Raw genomic sequence first — 20,170 nt, 5'->3', positions numbered from 1 at the left:
GACACGACCAGCTATCCTTAGTAGCCACACACGCAGATGACAAGCAACATGAATTCGACTGGAACTACACTACTATTATAGGACAAGCCAAACAGAGAACAGCCAGGAAATTCCTAGAGGCATGGCACTCATCCACAGATTCTATCAACAAACACATCGACCTGGACCCAATATACCAGCCACTGCAGCGGACAGCTCGAACTGACAACCGGTAGCAGCAGAGACAAGCCACTATAAATGGCGGAGGAAACAACACAGAAGCGCTTCACAGGAGGCTCCCAAGCACTGAGGATGTCACCTAGACAGGGGACGAAACGTTTGCAACACAAATTCCCAGCTGGGTGAACAGAACCACAACAACGAGCACCCGAGCTACAAATCTTCTCCCCCATTTTGTTTACCTGTGCTTCCAATTTTGTTTTTGCATCAACACGGTCACTCTCACACAGACGTTCCAGCTCCTCTGCATGTTTGACGGCTTTCCGGAGCCGAGAGAACAGATGGAATCGTTTCCGCGGTTCAGTATTTGCCTCCTGTTTTAACTGCATGGCGTAACTCCATGCTCGCTCAGCATCCATTAGAACCAGCAGTAAATACCTACACATGGGGGGAGGCTGATTAGACCGGGCACTGCACATCCACCAGTAAATTCAACATCCACAACATGAAACACTACTGACCATAGTCACTCACTCAGCTCTCAAAGCACCTTCCACAGTTCAGATAGGTACATAGTTTAAGCAGTAACCTGGGGCTGGATGATCCACAGAAACTTTGACCGCCCTATCTTCAGTGGCCATTCTCTCAGCCACTCCAGCTGTAAGGTCTGGATATGCCTCCTTTTATATTGCAACAAATTTATGAAACCTCTCCAGCTCCATCACTCCTCCAAGATCCTCCTTAAAACCTCTTTTCTTAGTTACCCACACTAATCTGCTTTGGATCAGTGTGCAGTTTTGACCAACAGCACTTCAGTGAAGTGTTTTGGATGTTTTCCTGTTTTATAGGTAACAAGTCAGTTATTGTGTCAGAACACACAACTGGTAAGAAAATGGCTCACTGTAAGGTCTGCATGCTCATTAGCTGAGACTGGATTACAATGCTTCCACCAGAAGAAAATCCACCGCCAGCCTTTATGTATTGTTGGAATATATTATTACCAATTCATCATGTTTTCTTCATCATTGCACACACAGCATGAAGCCACAAGGACCACGAACCCGTACATTTATTAATTAATACATGCATTCATTAGCAGATAATTTGAGGCACATTAACAACAGACTGTGATTGGGGTTTGATTAAAAATGAGCTAACAGTACTGAAGCAGTTCCTTCAAAGTCACCCAAGCTCCACTAATTTGAATGAGGAACAAACAAAATAGAAATATTATAAATAGGATTGCACTTCTTGGATTTGGAGGGTCGGATCCCAGGGATAGGTTGCCTGAGGGTCTAAGGTTAAACATCTACTACCCCAATGTTGTTTTATTCCAAATGCTTCAGTACCCAGGCTTCGAAATTTGGGAAGGATTGTTACTTTTCTCAGCACTCCTATGTAATTAATTTATAAACCTTACATCAAAACATCAGTCTCCATTCGGTTACTCAACCTACCATGTTTAAAACAATTAGAAATTTTGTTTGGGCAATGATTTCGGATCAGCATTATTTCTATCAGCTGTATTACTGGTGGCTTTGCAATAGACATGGTGGAAATTCACAGACCGCAGTGTTAAGTACTCGGATTCCTAGTACCTCACTAGAAATAAACAGGTGGAACTAGGGGAATGTGTTCTGCCAGCTTGCAATAAATAACAGCACCCACCATTCCATGACAGCATAGCAACACGATAGTTTATTTTGCGCAGTTCCTTATAAATCAGTAAACACTTCCCTTCTCTGGAACAGCACAATATCTCTGCAGATTGTGTTTTAATTGGCTACAAATGTATTTGTGCAAAAGTGCTAGTGCATTGGACGTACAAAGTATTAAATTAGTTCCATTCTATCTACCTGACCATAGTGTCCCACTTGGAGACTCAGGAGGAGATTGGAAGCACCTCACGTCATTCACGAAGAGCCACTAACAATAAAAATTTTGTGGCCAAAGTTTCCCTCCAGCACTGAATAGACTAGCTTCTTATGGATACCCATACGTTAAGGATTAAAGTAGAGATTTCCAGTCTCCTACCTGTTATCTGACAGAACCTCTGTGGTGACCTTCTTGCCTGTGAACTTGTGTTTGTTCCCCATTTTAAAGCCAAGTGCCTTTCTGAGGCGGCGGAGTCTGCGTGAACAGTAACCCCTACAGCCAGGTAGAGAGAGAAAGTTAGTGATGACACAGTCAGCCCTCCATAGATCCATGAACAGTACAGGAACTGCAGCCAAATAGCCACCACAACACTAATGCAGATGTGCACATAAAGCAATAACCACAACACCTCCAGGGGTGCAGAGGGGACAATAACTGAATGCTCATAAAATCACAGTGTAGAACAAAGTCATACAGCCCATCCGGTCAGTGTCAGTTTTTTGACAGCTATTCGGTCCCCACTCCCATACACACTTACAGGGTTTTTGACTCTAGCCAGTTTCCTCACATTTCAGAACTTAGCTGTAGGCAAAAAAAAAGATTCATGCCTAGCATTGTTGATATACAATAGTATATCCCAATTAACAGAAGACACATGATCACTGTCCTCCAAACTTAACAGCCTCAAGGTTAAAACGTATTAACTTAGTCTGGACTGTACACTGCGATATACAGAGAATTGTATGCAGATGTACTTAAAAGGCAAAAATATGCCTATCCATGAGAGGATAGATGGCAAGGGTTTGCAAGTGATGAAGAAAAAGCATAGTGTAAGCCAAAAGCACAAAAGGATTAAAGGAGGAAGCAGATGTTTTTGAAAAGAAGTAGGGAAGACAGAGAAAACCTTTTGTCTCCATCATAAAGAAAATCCTTGCTAAATTCTAGTTTAAAAACAGCAATTAAGTTTGATTCAAAGGGTTCTCAAAATATTTATTTGATCAGATCAGAGAGGGGAAAAGTCCACTCAGCCTCTCAAATCAATTCCAGCATTCAGTCAGATCATGGCTGATCTGTGCCTCAATTGCATTTAGCTGCTTTTGGTTACATATCTTCAAAGCTTAAAAAGGTATTGACCATGAGATTTCTGTTTACAAGGATAAATCAACGATCATCCTAAAACACAAAAGGATTGTGAAAGAGTAGCACAAAGTATGAAAATATCTTGGCTGAATAGCTTCTTATTGCATTGTAGGGATTCTATGAAAATAGAGATCACTGGTGCTATGCGTTGGCAATTCCCACAACACCTTGTCAGTTTGAGTGCATCTTTAGGCTGCTTATCAAATAAAGTGCATTAACAAGTTCCTGAATTTCTGTAATCTATTTGGTTTTGGAAAGACGTTGGTTTAAGTAGCAAGACTGGCCTGTAATCTATGGTTGGTTCCTATCTCAATATGCAATTTGGGAAAAGGAAACAGAGTGGGAACCCTTCACTGGAGAAAGATATATACATCTCACACTGAGTAACTGTGTATTTAAACACATGGGTGGAGAATGTAATCCACAGCTCTTTGTCACAATATTACTGTATACTAGTAAAAGTATATGAATCAGGTTACCCTGGAAACTCCTCACTGCAAAAAACACACAGCTGGGCCAAATGGAATTAGCTTGTGGGGGAAGAGTGGTTAAAAATTATGGTATTTTTCTGTACCATTTGCACTGTAGGAAATTATGGCTGATATTGTCTGACGATGGTTCCCCAATCTGTCATATGGATATAACTGGCCACACCAAGAAAATGTAATCCCAACTTCCATATCCTGCACATGAACATCAACAGAGTATCATAACCCATCCACCTGTATCTTTGGTAGTCTTCATGTCGTAGGCCATGTTGTTGCTGAGAGTCCTTAATGATCTGCAGGACTAGAATTCAGATATTGAGGAAAATAATTTGTAAGTAACAAGGGCTTGGCTGCTTCACTCAAAGGCAGTAAAATGCAAAAAGTAATCAATGGTGCCAAATAATGCATGCCAGGAAGGCTTCTTCTTGAAATCATATTTGACCTGGTCTTGCCGTGGCAGCTGGCCAAGATCTACAGTCGACGGAGACAAAAACAGAAATTACTGGAAAAGCTCACAAGGTCTGGCAGCATTTTTGAAGCGAAATCAGAATTGATGTTTGACGCTTCCTCAAAACATTAACACTGATTTATCTCCACAGATGCCAACAGACATGCTGAGCTTCCCCAGCAATTTCTGTTTTGGTTTCTGATTTGCAACATCTGCAGTTATAGAGTCAGAGATGTACAGCATGGAAACAGACCCTTCGGTCCAACCCGTCCTTGCTGACCAGATATCCCAACCCAATCTAGTCCCACCTGCCAGCACCCGGTCCATATCCCTCCAAACCCTTCCTATTCATATACCCATCCAAATGCCTCTTAAATGTTGCAATTGTACCAGCCTCCACCACATCCTCTGGCAACTCATTCCATACACGTACCACGCTCTGCGTGCAAAAGTTGCCCCTTAGGTCTCTTTTATATCTTTCCCCTCTCACCCTAAACCTATGCCCTCTAGTTCTGGACTCCCCAACCCCAGGGAAAATTTATCCAATCCATGCCCCTCATAATTTTGTAAACCTCTATAAGGTCACCCCTCAGCCTCCAACACTCTTGTGAAAACAGCCCCAGCCAGTTCAGCCTCTCCCTGTAGCTCAGATCCTCCAACCCTGGGTACATCCTTCTAAATCTTTTCTGAACCCTTTCAAGTTTCACAACATCTTTCTGACAGGAAGGAGACCAGAACTGCACACAATATTCCAATAGTGACATAACCAATGTCCTGTACAGCTGCAACATGACCTCCCAGCACTCCAATGTCTATGAATACATGAATTCATACAGTAAAGGCAGTACTATGCAGGTTCACTCTGGGGTCAGTTTCTTTCTCTCTCCTTCTCCTGCACTGACCTCACCATGTGCTCCCTTTGTGTGTCCTCCCTTTAAAAACTGATGTTGTTTTGACTTTTTTTCCCCCGAAGTTTCAAAACATGCAACAGCGCATAAAACAGTAATTGTTGCTCCTGGAATTCGAGGAAATCACCTCCAGCGCCTAAAATACCTCAAAAAAAAAGTCTATCGGTTTTCTACAGCTGAGGTAATTACGCCGTTTCCCAACCACCCAAGTCCCTGCCATGGTCAACCTCCCTTCTCCCACCTCTCCCCTTCCCCCGGGGGGGGGGGGGGGGGAATCACCCTTCCTGCCCTCACCGGCCCACCGCTTCTCCCCCTCCTCACTCCCCCGTCTCCCTCCCTGCCCCCCCCCCCGGGGCCTCCAGCCCCACTCTGGGCACTGACACGTAATCCTTGTTCCCGGGACCGCTCTCCACCGGCGGCTTCCCCGCGCCCGCAGTCGGCAGCTCACTGGGCGCGGCCCCGGAGAGCAGCGCGCTCAGCCAAGGATACTTTCCAGGCTCAGAGTGGCTCCCAGCTCCACCACTTGGTTATCCTTCTCATCGGCTGCATCCTCCCTCGTTGTCGCCATATTCACCGGCATGACGGGAAATCGGAGGACCGGGCAGCCGCGCCGCACGCCGGGATATTGGAGGGATTGGGGGGGGGGGAGGGGACGGCATGAGATGACGGGCTGATGGAGGACTGGCAGACCGCATGGCATGTCGGGATGATGGAGGACTGGCACACCGCATGGCATGTCGGGATGATGGAGGACTCATCGTCTGCTACTGAACTTTCAAGATGCAAATAATGAAGTTTCTGACTGTTACTGTGACAACCGGAGTGAAGAAACCTAAGGTTATTAGTGTAGCTGTATGTCAGGGGTTTCCTTCTATCTTTTTAACCGGAAGAAAATGATGCGTGTAAATAGGATACCTTAAATCAGCAATCTAGATCAGAGCGGTGCTGGAAAAGCGCAGCAGGTCAGGCAGGAAAATCGACATTTCGGGCAAAAACCCTTCATCAGGAATAGAGGCGGGGAGCCTGCAGAGTGGAGAGATAAATGGGGGAGGGAGGGAGGCTGAGGAGGAGGGAGCAAAGAGCGCAATAGGTGGATGAAGGTGATAGGTCAAGGAGGGGAGGGTGGAATGGAAGAGAGGCAGGTCGGACAGGTCATGGGGACAGTGCTGAGCTGGAAGTTTGGAACTGGGGTGAGGTGGGCGAAGGGGAAATGAGGAAACTGGTGAAGTCCACATTGATGCCCTGGGGTTGAAGTGTTCCGAGGCGGAAGATGAGGCGTTCTTCCTCCAGGCGTCTGGTGGTGAGGGAGCGGCGGTGAAGGAGGCCCAGGACCTCCATGTCCTCGGCAGAGTGGGAGGGGGAGTTGAAATGTTGGGCCACGGGACGGTTTGGTTGATTGGTGCGGGTGTCCCGGAGATGTTCCCTAAAGCACTCTGCTAAGAGGCGCCCAGTCTCCCCAATGTAGAGGAGACCGCATCGGGAGCAACGGATACAATAAATGATATCAGTGGATGTGCAGGTAAAACTTTGATGGATGTGGAAGGCTCCTTTAGGGCCTTGGATAGAGGTGAGGGAGGAGGTGTGGGCACAGGTTTTGCAATTCCTGCGGTGGCGAGGGAAGGTGCCGGGAGGTGAGGGTGGGTTGTTGTGGGGCGTGGACCTGACCAGGTAGTCACGGAGGGAACGGTCTTTGCGGAAGGCAGAAAGGGGTGGGGAGGGAATATATCCCTGGTGGTGGGGTCCATTTGGAGGTGGCGGAAATGTCGGCGGATGATGCGATTTATGCGGAGGTTGGTAGATGAGGACGTGGGGGGGGGGGGGCGGTTTTGTCCTTGTTTCAGTTGGAGGCGTGGGGTTTGAGGGTAGAGGTGCGGGACGTGGATGAGATGCGTTGGAGGGCATCTTCAACCACATGGGAAAGGAAAGAGGGAAGCCATCTGGTGTGTTCTGTGGTGGAACTGGTCCTCCTGGGAGCAGATACGGCAGAGGTGGAGGAATTGGGAAGACAGGATAGCATTTTTGCAGGAGGTAGGGTGGGAAGAGGTGTAATCCAGGTAGCTATGGGTCGCTGGTTTGGAATAAATGTCAGTGTTAAGTCGGTTGTCATTGATGGAGGTGGAGAGGTCCAGGAAGAGGAGGGAGGTGTCAGAGATGATGCAAGTGAATTTAAGGTCGGGGTGGAATGTCTTGCGCAATCACCTCGCGAGAGCACAAGATGGCGCCAATGCAGTCACCAATGTAGCAGAGGAAGAGGTGGGGAGCGGTGCTGGGGTAACTATGGAAGATGGACTGTTCTATGTAGCCGTGTCTCACCACCCGACGCCTGGAGGAAGACCGCCTCATCTTCTGCTTCGGGACCCTTCAACCCCAGGGCATCAATGTGGATTTCACCAGTTTCATTCCTCCTCGCCCCACCTAATCCCAGTTCCAACCTTCCAGCTCAGCACCATTCTCGTGACCTGTCCCATCTGTCAATCTTCCTTCCAACCTATCCACTTCACCCTCCTCTCTGACCTATCATCTTCATCCCCACCTCCATCCACCTGTTTCACTCTTGGCTACCTTCTCGCCAGCCCCACCCCCCTCCCATTTATTTCTCCACCCCGGAAGCTCCCTAATGAAGGGTTTTTTGCCCGAAACATCGATTTTCCTGCTCCTCGGATGCTACCTGACCTGCTCTGCTTTTCCAGCACCACTCTAATCTAGACTCTGATCTCCAGCATCTGCAGTCCTCACTTTCATCCTGTCTTAAAGCACCACCCAATTAACGCACAGCAAGATACCATAAGTCCACAACGTGACAAGATCAGATTGGGAGTGACTTTGATTGTGGGGTGCACTTTGGGTCTGGGATATTACCACTGGAACAAGGGGAGACTTTCTTTGTGTGAATGGAGAATGATAGTCTTTCAAAATTATATGTAGACAGGCCAACAAGAGGTGAGGCCATACTGGATTTGGTTCTGGGTAATGAACCAGGCCAGGTGTTAGAATTGGAGGTAGTTGAGCACTTTGGGTACAGTGACCACAATTCGGTGTCTTTTACTCTAGTGATGGAGAGAGGTAAGTGTGAACTGCAGGGCAAGAGTTATAGCTGGGGGCAGGGAAGCACGACTTAGGATGCGTGGCTTGGAAAAGTAGGCTTCAAGGCAAGGGCGCAATTGATATGTGGAGCTTGTTCAAGGAGCAACTATTGAGTGTCCTTGATAAGTATGTATCTGTCAGGCAGGGAGGAAAGGGTCGTGTGAGGGAGCCGTGGTTTAATAAGGAATTGGAATCCCTTGTTAAAGGGAAGAGGGCGGCCTTTGTAAAGATGAGGCGTGAAGGTTCAATGGGGGCGATTGAGAGTTATAAGGTAGCCAGGAAAGATCTGAAGAGAGAGCTAAGAGCAGCAAGGAGTGGACATGAAAACTCCTTAGTTGGTAGGATTAGGGAAAACCCAAAGGCTTTCTATAGGTATGTCAGGAATAAAAGAATGACTAGGGTAGGTATAGGTCCAGTCAAGGATAGTAGTGGGAAGTTGCGTGTGGAGGCTGAAGAGATTGGGGAGACACTGAATGAATACTCTTCGTCAGTATTCACTCAGGAACAGGACATTGTTGCCGATGTGAATACTGAGTCACAATTAATTAGAATGGACGGCTTTGAGGTATGTAGGGAAGAGGTGTTGGAAATTCTGGAAAGGGTGAAAATAGATAAGTCCCCTGGGCCTGATGGCATTTATCCTAGGATTCTCTGGGAAGCAAGGGAGGAGATTGCAGAGCCATTGGCCTTGATTTTTATGTCCTCGTTGTCTACAGGAATAGTGCCAGAAGACTGGAGGATAGCAAATGTGGTTCCCTTGTTCAAGAAGGGGAGTAGGGATAACCCTAGTAACTATAGGCCAGTGAGTCTCACTTCTGTTGTGGGCAAAGTCTTAGAGGGAATTGTAAGGGATAGGATTTATGAACATCTGGAAAGGAATAATGTGATCAAGGATAGTCAGCATGGTTTTGTGAAGGGCAGATCGTGCCTCACAAAGCTTATTGAATTCTTTGAGAAGGTGACTAAGGAGGTGGACGAGGGTAAAGCGGTAGATGTGGTGTATATGGATTTTAGTAAGGCGTTTGATAAGGTTCCCCACGGTAGACTACTGCAAAAAATACGGAGGTATGGCATTGAGGGTGATTTGGAGGTTTGGATTAGGAATTGGCTGGCTGGAAGAAGACAGAGGGTAGTAGTTGATGGTAAAGGTTCATCTTGGAGTGCAGTTACTAGCGGTGTTCCACAAGGATCTGTTTTGGGACCATTGCTGTTTGTCATTTTTATAAATGACCTGGAGGAGGGGCTAGAAGGTTGGGTGAGCAAGTTTGCGGATGATACAAAAGTCGTTGGAGTTGTTTACAGTGAGGAAGGATGTGTCAGGTTACAGCGGGATATAGATAAGCTGCAGAGCTGGGCAGAAAGGTGGCAAATGGAGTTCAATGTGGGTAAGTGTGAGGTGATTCACTTTGGTATGAGTAACAAAAAGATGGGGTATTGGGCTAATGGTCAGATACTTGGTAGTGTGGATGAGCAGAGGGATCTTGGTGTCCATGTACACAGATCTTTGAAAGTTGCCATCCAGGTAAATAGTGCAGTGAAGAAGGCATATGGTGTACTGGGCTTTATTGGTAGAGGAATTGAGTTCCGGAATCCTGAGGTCATGTTGCGGTTGTATAAGACTCTGGTGCAGCCGCATCTGGAGTATTGTGTGCAGTTTTGGTCGCCATACTATAGGAAGGATGTGGAGGCACTGGAACGGGTGCAGATGAGTTTTACCAGGATGTTGCCTGGTATGGTAGGAAGATCATATGAGGAAAGGCTGAGGCACTTGGGGCTGTTTTCATTGGAGAAAAGAAGGTTTAGGGGTGACTTGATAGAGGTGTACAAGATGATTAGGGGTTTAGATAGGGTTGACCATGAGAACCTTTTTCCACTTTTGGAGTCAGCTATTACGAGGGGGCATAGCTTTAAATTAAGGGGTGGTAGGTATAGGACAGATGTTAGGGGTAGATTCTTTACTCAGCGAGTCGTGAGTTCATGGAATGCCCTGCCAGTAGCAGTGGTGGACTCTCCCTCTTTATGGGCATTTAAATGGGCATTGGATAGGCATATGGAGGATAGTGGGCTAGTGTAGGTTAGGTGGGCTTGGATCGGCGCAACATCGAGGGCCAAAGGGCCTGTACTGCACTGTATTTTTCTATGTTCTATGTTCTAAAATTATTTCCGAGATGAGAGATTACAGGTAATATTTTCACATTGTAGGATTTTTCTGCCTTTTCATCCTTTTTTCTTCCTCTTAATTTTCACACCATTAAGTTATGACCATTTTCTTTTGCAGCAAGGGAGTTCTGCCAGTACAAGCAGCAGAATTCACAACACTCTTAAAATTTTAGTGATGCAATAAGGGAAAGATTGGCATTAGAGTAGCTACAGGTTTTTAATGTAATATTTTAAAACAACTGTAAAACCTGGTAAATTAATAATCTGAAGCAGACAGAAAGAACCTTTGTTTTTCAGAAATGAGTGGCTGTTATATTCCGTGTCTGAAACCTTGCTGGCACATGAAATAATAAAACACCTGTTCACCTGGAGTAGATTAGAGTAGCTTTTTATATGTCATATCTACCATATACAATTACAGTAATGAATATGCTATGAGCATAACCTGTGTAAACTGATGTCATAAACTGCATAAACACAGGAACAGATTAAAGACAATTTGAAAACTTACTCAATGGTATTAAACAAAAATATTGGCTATTGTGGGATACAGCAACTCATTATCAACAGGTCCAGGCAGTGGGCCGTGGAGGGGGTCGTTAGGGCCGACTGCCTGCCCCTCTTCCGCGGTTACGTTAGAGCCCGGGTGTCCTTGGAGAAGGAGCACGCGGTGTCCACCATCACCCTGGAGTCGTTCAGGGAGAGGTGGGCGCCGCAGGGAGTGGAGTGCATCATTTCTCCCTCCAACTGTATTTTGATTTAGTCCCTACCCTCCCCTTCACTGTTTTGCTCACACAGCATTGCCCTTTGATGTGAAGGGCAGTGCTTGTCACTGGCCACTCGGGTGTTTTTCATATCTTCCTGGTAGTGGAAATTGAATAAAGATTTGTGCACTTTGTGTCTTTCACTGTGTCTCACACTGCACACACACACACACAAAAAAAGAAAAAAAAACAGCAACTCATTTTCTGCTTGGAGACTCTGCAGCCTTCGGGAATCAATATTTTTAGGGCCTGATCACGTCCTTCCATGTCTTTACCCCAATCCCACACACCAGGCCTTGTCATCACATGGGTTGCTACCCATTATCAGCTATTAATGGCCCCCATTAGCAGCTGTTGATTTTCCCAGGCTGATCTTCACCCTCTCCTTTGTCCGTCCAATAATTGTTTCCTGTTTCTCTGGGCTCCACCATCTCTACCCATCGTTTACTCTTTCCCCTTGCCCCCACACACCATCTTCAGCATATGCCAACCTTTCCTAGCTGCCGTCAGTTCTGAAGAAGGGTTACTGAACCTGAAATATTAACTCTGCTTCCTCTCTACAGATGCTGCCAGACTTGCTGTGTTTCTCCAAAAACGTCAGTTTATATGGGATGTTGTTTATGTTGGGGAGAAGAATATAAAATTATGCCACATGTTGTTAGAGCGGCAGTGGTTTCGGCAAGAAGGAGTGGAAACACAGCAGCTGAAACAACCTTGCATAAGGAAAGAGGGAGACAAGCGACAAAATTATTGGCTAGTGAGCCTGACACTTGTCCTAGGAAATTTGCATTAATCCATTGTTAAGGAGGATACTTAGAAAATCATAATGTGATCAGGCAAAAATAAAATTGTTTTGTGAAAGGGAAATTGTCCTTCAGTAATTTTTTAAAAGTTGTTTGAGAATGTAACAAAAAGTGTTTAATAAAAGGGAACCAGGACATGTGGTGTTCACCAATATTTGAATGTGTGCCACATAAAATATTACGACATAAAATAAAAACTAACGGTCTGTTAATTAAGGAATGGGAACACGAGGAGGCTATTTGGCCCCTCAAGCTTGCTCCACCATTCACTAGGATCATGGTTGATCCAACATTCCTCAAGTCCACTTTCCTCCCTTTACCCCACAACCTTTGATTTCCCCTAATAATCAAGAATGTAGCTACCTCAGCCTTAAATACACACAAGGGCTCTGTCCCCACTGCTCTATTTGGTAAAGAGTTCCAAAGACTCTCAACCCTTTGAGAGAAGAAATTACTCCCCATCTCAGTCTTAAATTGGCACCCTTTTATTCTGAAATAATGCTGTCCTAGGCAGTCCGATAAGGGGAATCATCTCAACACTTACCCTGTCAAGCTCCTTCAGAATCCAGTACGTTTCAAAAAGATCATCTCATCTAAACTCCAATGAGTAGAGTCAAGATTAGAGATGTGCTGGAGAAGCACAGCAGGTCAGGCAGTATCCGAGGAGCAGGAAAATCGATGCTTCGGGCAGGAGCCCTTCATCAAGAATGAGGCTGGGAGCCTCAAGGGTGGAGATATAAATGGGAGGGGGTGGGGGTGTGGAGAAGATAGTTGAGAGTGCAATAGGTGGAGGGAGGGAGGGGTAAAGGTGATAGGTCAGAGAGGAGGGTGGAGCAGATAGGTGGGAAGGAAGATGGACAGGTGGTACAGGTCATGAGGATGGTGCTGAGCTGGAAGGTTGGAACTGAGGTAAGATGGGGGCAGGGGAAATGAGGAAACTGGTGATGTCCACCTTAATGCCCTGGGATTGAAGCGTTCTGAGGTGGAAGATGAGGCATTCATCCTCCAGGAGTCGGGTGGTGAGGGAGCGGCGGTGGAGTTGGCCCAGGACCTGTATGTGCTCGGCAGTGTGGGAGGGGGTGTTGAAGTGTTCGGTCACAGGGCGGTGTGGTTGATTGATGCGGGTGTCCTGGGGATGTTCCCTGAAGTGCTCTGCAAGAAGGTGTCCAGTCTCCCCAATGTAGAGAAGACCACATCAGGAGCAACAGATACATTAAATGACATTGGGGGATATGCAGGTGAAACTTTGGATATGGAAGGCTACTTTGGGGCCTTGGATGGAGATGAGGGGGGAGGTGTAGGCGCAGGTTTTAGTCCCACTTGCCAGTACCCGGCCCATATCCCTCCAAACCCTTCCTATTCATATACCCATCCAAATGCTTTTTAGATGTTGCAATTATATTGTCTCCACCACTTCCTCTGGCAGCTCATTCCATACACATACCAGCCTCTGCGTGAAAAAGTTGTCCCTTAGGTCTCTTTTATATCTTACCCCTCTCACCCTAAACCTATGCCCTCTAGTTCTGGACTCCCCGACCCCAGGGAAAAGACTTTATCTTTTTATCCTATCCACGCCCCTCACAGTTTTATAAGCCTCTATAAGGTCACCCCTCAGCTTCCAATGCTCCAGGGAAAACAGCCCCAGCCTTTTCAACTTCTCCCTATAGCTCATATCCTCCAACCCTGGGAACATCCTTGTAAATCTTTTCTGAACCCTTTCACGTTTCACAACATCTTTCTGATAGGAAGGAGACTAGAATTGCATGCAATATTCCAACAGTGGCCTAACCAATGTCCTGTACAGCCGCAACATGACCTCCCAACTCCTGTACTCAATACTCTGACCAATAAAGGAAAGCATACCAAACGCCTTCTTTACTATCCTATCTACCTGTGACTCCACTTTCAAGGAACTATGAACCTGCAGTCCAAGTCTCAGCACCACTCCCTCGGACCTTAATAGTATGTGTATAAGTCCTGCTAAGATTTGTTTTCCCAAAATGCAACACCTCGCATTTATCTAAATTAAACTCCATCTGCCACTTCTCAGCCCATTGGCCCATCTGGTCAAACTCCCATTGTAAACTGAGGTAACCTTCTTCGCTGTCCACTACACCTCTAATTTTGATGTTACCTACATACTTACTAATTATACCTGTTATGCTCACATTTAAATCAATTATATAAATGAAGAAAAGTAGAGGACCCAGCACTGATCCTTGTGACACTCCACTGGTCACAGGCCTCCAGTCTGAAAAACAACCCTCCACCACCACCCTCTGTCTCCTACCTTTGAGCCAGTTCTGTATTCAAATGGCTAGTTCTTCCTGTATTCAATGCGATCTAACCTTGCTAATCAATCTCCCATGAGGAACCTTGTTGAATGTCTTACTGAAATCCATATAGATCACGCCCACCATTCTGCCCTCATCAGTCCTCTTTGTTACTTCTTCAAAAAACTTAGTCAAGTTTGTGAGACATGATTTCCCACGCACAAAGCCGTGTTGACTATTCCTAATCAGTCCTTGCCTTTCCAAATACAGGTACATCCTGTCCCTCAGGATTCCCTCCAACAACTTGCCCACCACCGACAACAGGCTCACTGGTCTATAGTTCCCTGGTTTGTCCTTACCACCCTTCTTAAACAGTGGCACCACGTTTGCCAACCTCCAGTCTTCCGCCACCTCACCTGTGACTATCGATGATACCAATATCTCAGTATGAGGTCCAGCAATTACCTCCCTAACTTCCCACAGAGTTCTAGGTTACACCTGATCAGGTATTGGGACTTATTCACCTTTATGCGTTTCAAGACATCCAGCACTTCCTCCTCTGTAATATGGACATTTGTCAAGATGTCACCATCTATTTCCCTACAGTCTATACCTTCCATGTCCTTTTCCACAGTAAATACTGATATCTCCCCCATCTCCTGCAGCGCCACACAAAGGCCACGTTGCTGATCTTTGAGGGGCCCTCTTCTCTCCCTAGTTACCCTTTTGCCATTTATGTGTTTGTAAAAACCCTTTGGATTCTCCTTAACTCTATTTGCCAAAGCTATCTCATGTCCCCTTTTTGCCCTCCTGATTTCTCTCTTCAGTATACTCTTACTGCCTTTATACTCTTCTAAGGATTCACTCGATTTATCCTGTCTATACCTGACATATGCTTCCTTCTTTTTCTCCACCATTTCTTTAGTCATCCAGCATTCCCTATACCTACCAGCCTTCCCTTTCACCCTAACAAGAATAAACTTTCTCTTGACTCTTTGTTATCTCATTTCTATAGGCTTCCCATTTTCCAGCCATCCCTTTACCTATGAACACCTGCCCCCAATCAGCTTTTGAAAGTTCTTGCCTAATACCGTCAAAATTGGCCTTTCTCCAATTTAGAACTTCAACTTTTAGATCTGGTCTATCCTTTTCCATCACTATTTTAAAACTAATAGAATTATGTTCACTGACCCCAAAGTGCTCCCCCACTGACACGTCAGTCACCTGCCCTGCCTTATTTCCCAAGAGTAAGCCAGGTTTTGCACCTTTTTAGTAGGTACATCCACATACTAAATCAGAAAGTTTTCTTGTACACATTTAACAAATTCCTCTCCATCTAAACCTTTAACACTATGGCAGTCCCAGTCGATGTTTGGAAAGTTAAAATCTCCTACCATAACCACCCTATTATTCTTACAGATAGCTGAGATCTCCTTACAAGTTTGTTTCTCAATTTCCCTCTGACTATTAGGGGGTCTATAATACAATCCCAATAAGGTGATCATCCCTTTCCTATTTATCAGTTCCACACAAATAACTTCCTTGGATGTATTTCCAGGAATACCCTCCCTCAGCACAGCTGTAATGCTATCCCTTATCAAAAATGCCACTCTCCCTCCTCTCTTGCCTCCCTTTCTATCCTTCCTGTAGCATTTGTATCCTGGAACATTAAACTGCCAATCCTGTACATCCCTGAGCTATGTAACTGCTATGATATCCCAGTCCCATGTTCCTAACCATGCCCTGAGTTTATCTGCCTTCTCTGTTAGGCTCTTGAATTGAAAGAAATGCAGTTTAATTTATCAGTCCTACCTTGTTCTCTGCTTTGTCTCTGCCTGCCCTGACTGTTTGACTCACTTCCGTTCTCAACTGTACCCATCTCAGATTGATTTCTTTCCTCACTATCTCCCAGGGATCCCCCCTCCCCAACACCCACCTTACTAGTTTAATCCTCCCAAGCACCTCTAGCAAATTTCCCTGCCAGTATATTAGACCCCTTCCAATTTAGGTGCAATCCGTCCTTCTTGTACAGGTCACTTCTACCCCAAAAGAGATTCCAATGATCCAAAAATGTGAATCCTTCTCCCATACACCAGCTCCTCAGCCATGCATTCATCTCCTATTCCTGCCCTCACTAGCTCGTAGCACAACAAGATGCCAGAATGTCTGATCAGCACTCTCCCAATACACAACACTCAGGCTGGTTGTAACTGGTCCACCTTGAACGATTGTCACCACTATTTGTAATCCATCGTTGTTGGCTGGTGTTTAGTTTTGAAATTTTCTCTCAGGCCAGATTTCTCTGGCTATGGGTCAATTTTGAATGTCCAATTTTGGTCCATACAGATTTCTGTTGTATTTTTCCATTTAAATTAGGGACATTTAAACATCTCTTGGATAGGCATATGGATGATAGTTAAGTAAGGATATGTAGGTTAGTTTGACCTTATAGTAGGATCAAAGGTCGGCACAACTTGTATTGTACTGTTTATGTAAATATTACTGTGTTCTTTTATTCTCCCTTCCAAAATGAACAACTTCACATTTTCCCACATTCCATTTGCCAACTTCTTGTCCACTTCCTTAAGCTATCAATATCTCTCTAGAAACTACTTGTATCCCTCTTGTATCTTGCCTCTCCATTTAACTTTGTGTCATCTGCAAATTTAGCTGCAGGATGTTTGCCTTTGTCATCTAAATCATTGTATTTTAAACAGTTGTATTCCCAGCACCAATCCCTGCTTGACCCCACTGATTACAGGCTGCTAATAAAAAAAATCCTTATTCCCACTCGCTGTTTCCTGCCCATTTGCCAATTCTCTATCCACGACGATATACTACCTCCAATACCTGGGCTCTTATCTTATGACTTAACCTTTGGGGGGTACCTTGCTGAACATTATCCTGAAATTCAAAACAACACATCTACTGGTTCCCCTCCATCTACTGTGGTTGAGAGTTCCTCAAAAATCTCTAAAGGATTTTCTTTTCGTGAAGCCACGCTGAGTCTGCTTGATTAGATCATGATTTTCCAAATGTGCTGCCATTACTTCCTTAATAATCAATTTCATTGTTTTTATAACAATAGGTGTTAGGTGAAGCAGCATATAGTAACTCACTTTTCTCCTCACTCCCTTTTTAAATACGTGTATCACATTGGCACTTTTCAGTTGTTCAGTACTTCTCCAGAATCTGAAGATCTTTGGAAAACTACAACCAATGCATCCATTATTTCTGTAGCTTCTTACTTTAGGATCCTAGGGTGCAAGTCACCAGGGCCAGGGGTTTTATCTGCCTTTAGCTCCATTAGTTTATCTACGTCTACTTCTCTCATGATAGTATTTAATTCCTCCCCATATTCTTTACTATTAATGGGGTCAATGTAATTTCCACCATAAACACTGATGTAAAATATCTGTTTAACTTCTCTGCCTTTTCCTCATTACTATCTTGCCAGATTCATTTTCTAAGGTTCATGTTGACCTCTGTCTTCCCTTTTATATATTTAAAGAAGCTCCTACTGTCAGTTTTTATATTCCTTGCCAGTTTGCCATTGTAGCTTATTTTTTCTCTCTTCATTATCTGTTTAGTTCTTCTTTGCCAGATTCTGAATTTATTTCAGTCTTCTTGGCTATCACTGATTTTTGCCTTCTTAAAGTTCTTGGTTAGCTATGATTGGTTTATCCCTCTCCAAGAATCTTTCCTCCTTACAGGATTGTATTTTTGCTGAGAGTCACGATTTACTTCCTTAAATATCTGCCTTAGTTTCATTCCTGATTGCTTAGTATCATTGCTGCTAATCTATTTGCCCAGTCCACATTAGCTAACTCTATCCTCATTTTATTGTAATTTTCTTTATTTAAATTAAATACAGTTGTTTTTGACCCAAGTTTCTCATACTCAAACTGAGTATTAAATTTTATCATGTTACGATCACTATTTCCTCAGGTACTTTTCCTCTGAGATCATTTATTAAATCATTATCCATTACCAGATCAAAGATAGTCTATTCTCTGGTTGACTCCATGACATATTCCTTTAGGAAACTACCCCTAATGTACTCTATCAACTTGTCTTAGTTGCCCTTTCCAACTTGATTGACCCAACTGAAGATTAAAGTCACTCATAATATTATTGCTCTATTCCTTTTACATGTTCCTATTATTTTTTGATGTCCAAAAAGTGGTGGGAGACAATAACTGGCTTTCTTTAGGCTTCAGGTACTTTTACTGTATAGAGACAGAGACACAGATCTTGTTCTTCCAGTGATCCAGAAGTTTCTTCATCCTGTTGTAGACACCCAAGCTGTTCAGCTGCCCAAGAGCCAAACAAGAGCTATCATCAGACTGAAGGCATCCACCATCTACAACTGGTCACATTTACACAAACCAGTCAACAACCTGTTGCTGGCCGAATCTTGGTCTGCACATACACCTCAGTGCAATGCCGTCTTATCTCTCCTTCCCCAGCAATTGCAGGAAGGTGCAGTATAAACACAGCTCTCGATCAGTCTAGTTCCTTTTTTTTAAGACTGCGGCAATTCTTTCCACAGTGCTTAAGGGGTGTGAGTAATTCTTTCGTATTGGAGATGGTCACTATTGTCACTTGTGTGGTGCAAATGTTATTTGCCACATGTGCTGGGGAAGCCTGGATATTGTCCAGCTGTTAGTGCATTTAGACATGAACTGTTTTTGGTACCTGTAGCATCATGAACAGTACTGAATATTGTGCAATCATTGGCAAAAGCCCAATTTCAAACCTTATCTTGGAGGAAAGGTCATTGATGACTGAAGATGGTTGAGGAACATTACCCTGAGGAACTTCTGCAAGAATGTCCTCGAACTGAGATAACTGACCTCCATCAACCAAGCCATCCAAACAATGAAGAATTTTCCCCCGATTCCTGTTGATTAGTTTTGCTTGGGCTACTTGATGCCAAACTCAGCCAAAAGTGGCCTTGATTCAAGGACTGTCACTCTCATCTCACCTCTTCCATGTTTGAACCAAGGCTGGAATGAGGTTAATAGTGGACATACTATCAAGTTGAATCTGATCTCCTACAGGAAGCCATCGTGCACCTCGGATATAATGTAATTACTGTTCTCTTATATGATGTAGGTTTCTCTGGATAGGCCAGCATTTGTTGACCATGTCTAATTGCCCAGAGGGGGCTTTTGAGAATCAATCAAATTATTGTGTGTCTGGAGTCACTTGTACACTTAAATAAGGACAGTAGAATTCCTTCCCTGAAGGACATTAGTGAACCAGCTGAGTTTTTAGACAATTAACAGTCATTACATTAAACTAGCCTTTTATTCCAGATTCTTATTGAATTGAAATGTTCATTGAATGGTGGCATTTGAACACATGTCCCCAGGGTTTTAACCTGGCATTCTGGATTACTGCTACACCACCACCTCCAATCTGCAGTATTTACTATCTTGACTGTTTACTGTTCATCAAGTTTGAGTTTAACATCCGCTGCAGAGTTTTCAGGGCCATCCTTCCCTACATAGTTTAGACTACAACCTGCAAGAAACATTGTTTGCAGCAAATCTCCCCAAGGCTTTACAGATTATTCTAGCAGAAATCAACCTTTACAAGAAAGTAGCAGTGGCTGGCACTATTACCTTATAAGATATACTAGCAGCGGCGATACCCTGACAAACAGATCTTCAGTTCGACAGAAGTCACAGCGATCTGACGAGAAGGAAGAAGAAAATATTCTGTAAGAAAACTGTGAGTGACTTTTAAATATTCAGCAGCTCATAAGTGCGCAAAACCTGTCAGCTTCTATGAACGTGACAGCCAGCGGGTAAAAGTACTGCAGAACTGATGCCTGCCTATAAAACATTTTTAAAAACTAGACATCAAGAAAGGCTTGAGAAAATAATGGGGAGTCTTACCAAACTATGATACGGTAAACTTCACACTTTAATAACTTCATCTATTAAATACATCAACAAAGATAAACTGTTACACATGGAAAGAAGCAACAATAACTCTGGAATTCAGAGTTTCTTGAAATGAAAGGGACAACAAGAAGCTGTTAGAAAGGAATTAAAAAC

The 20,170-nt window shown here is 44.4% G+C and overlaps 1 protein-coding gene and 1 long non-coding RNA gene across 2 annotated transcripts in view; one reads left to right on the top strand and one right to left on the bottom strand.

Annotated features, from left to right (window-relative positions):
• srp68 (signal recognition particle 68) overlaps positions 1–5,791 on the bottom strand; it is a 63,467-nt gene extending 57,676 nt beyond the window's left edge. Inside the window, 5 exon segments of the mRNA XM_072558178.1 lie at positions 402–597; positions 2,194–2,307; positions 3,897–3,963; positions 5,508–5,659; positions 5,661–5,791. Of these exon segments, the coding sequence (XP_072414279.1) occupies positions 402–597; positions 2,194–2,307; positions 3,897–3,963; positions 5,508–5,659; positions 5,661–5,776 (645 nt within the window). The 5' untranslated portion in view covers positions 5,777–5,791.
• On the top strand, positions 5,730–11,893 carry LOC140463822 (uncharacterized). The gene is made up of 2 exons (XR_011954783.1): positions 5,730–5,855; positions 11,590–11,893. It is a non-coding gene; the product is annotated as an uncharacterized lncRNA (long non-coding RNA).
• Positions 11,894–20,170: the final 8,277 nt, after the last annotated feature.

This window comes from Chiloscyllium punctatum, chromosome 39 (assembly GCF_047496795.1).
Source record: "Chiloscyllium punctatum isolate Juve2018m chromosome 39, sChiPun1.3, whole genome shotgun sequence".
NCBI classification, from domain to species: Eukaryota; Metazoa; Chordata; class Chondrichthyes; order Orectolobiformes; family Hemiscylliidae; genus Chiloscyllium; species Chiloscyllium punctatum.
The sequence above is the reverse complement of the archived record's forward strand: the minus strand, read 5'-3'. Positions and strand labels throughout refer to the sequence as shown.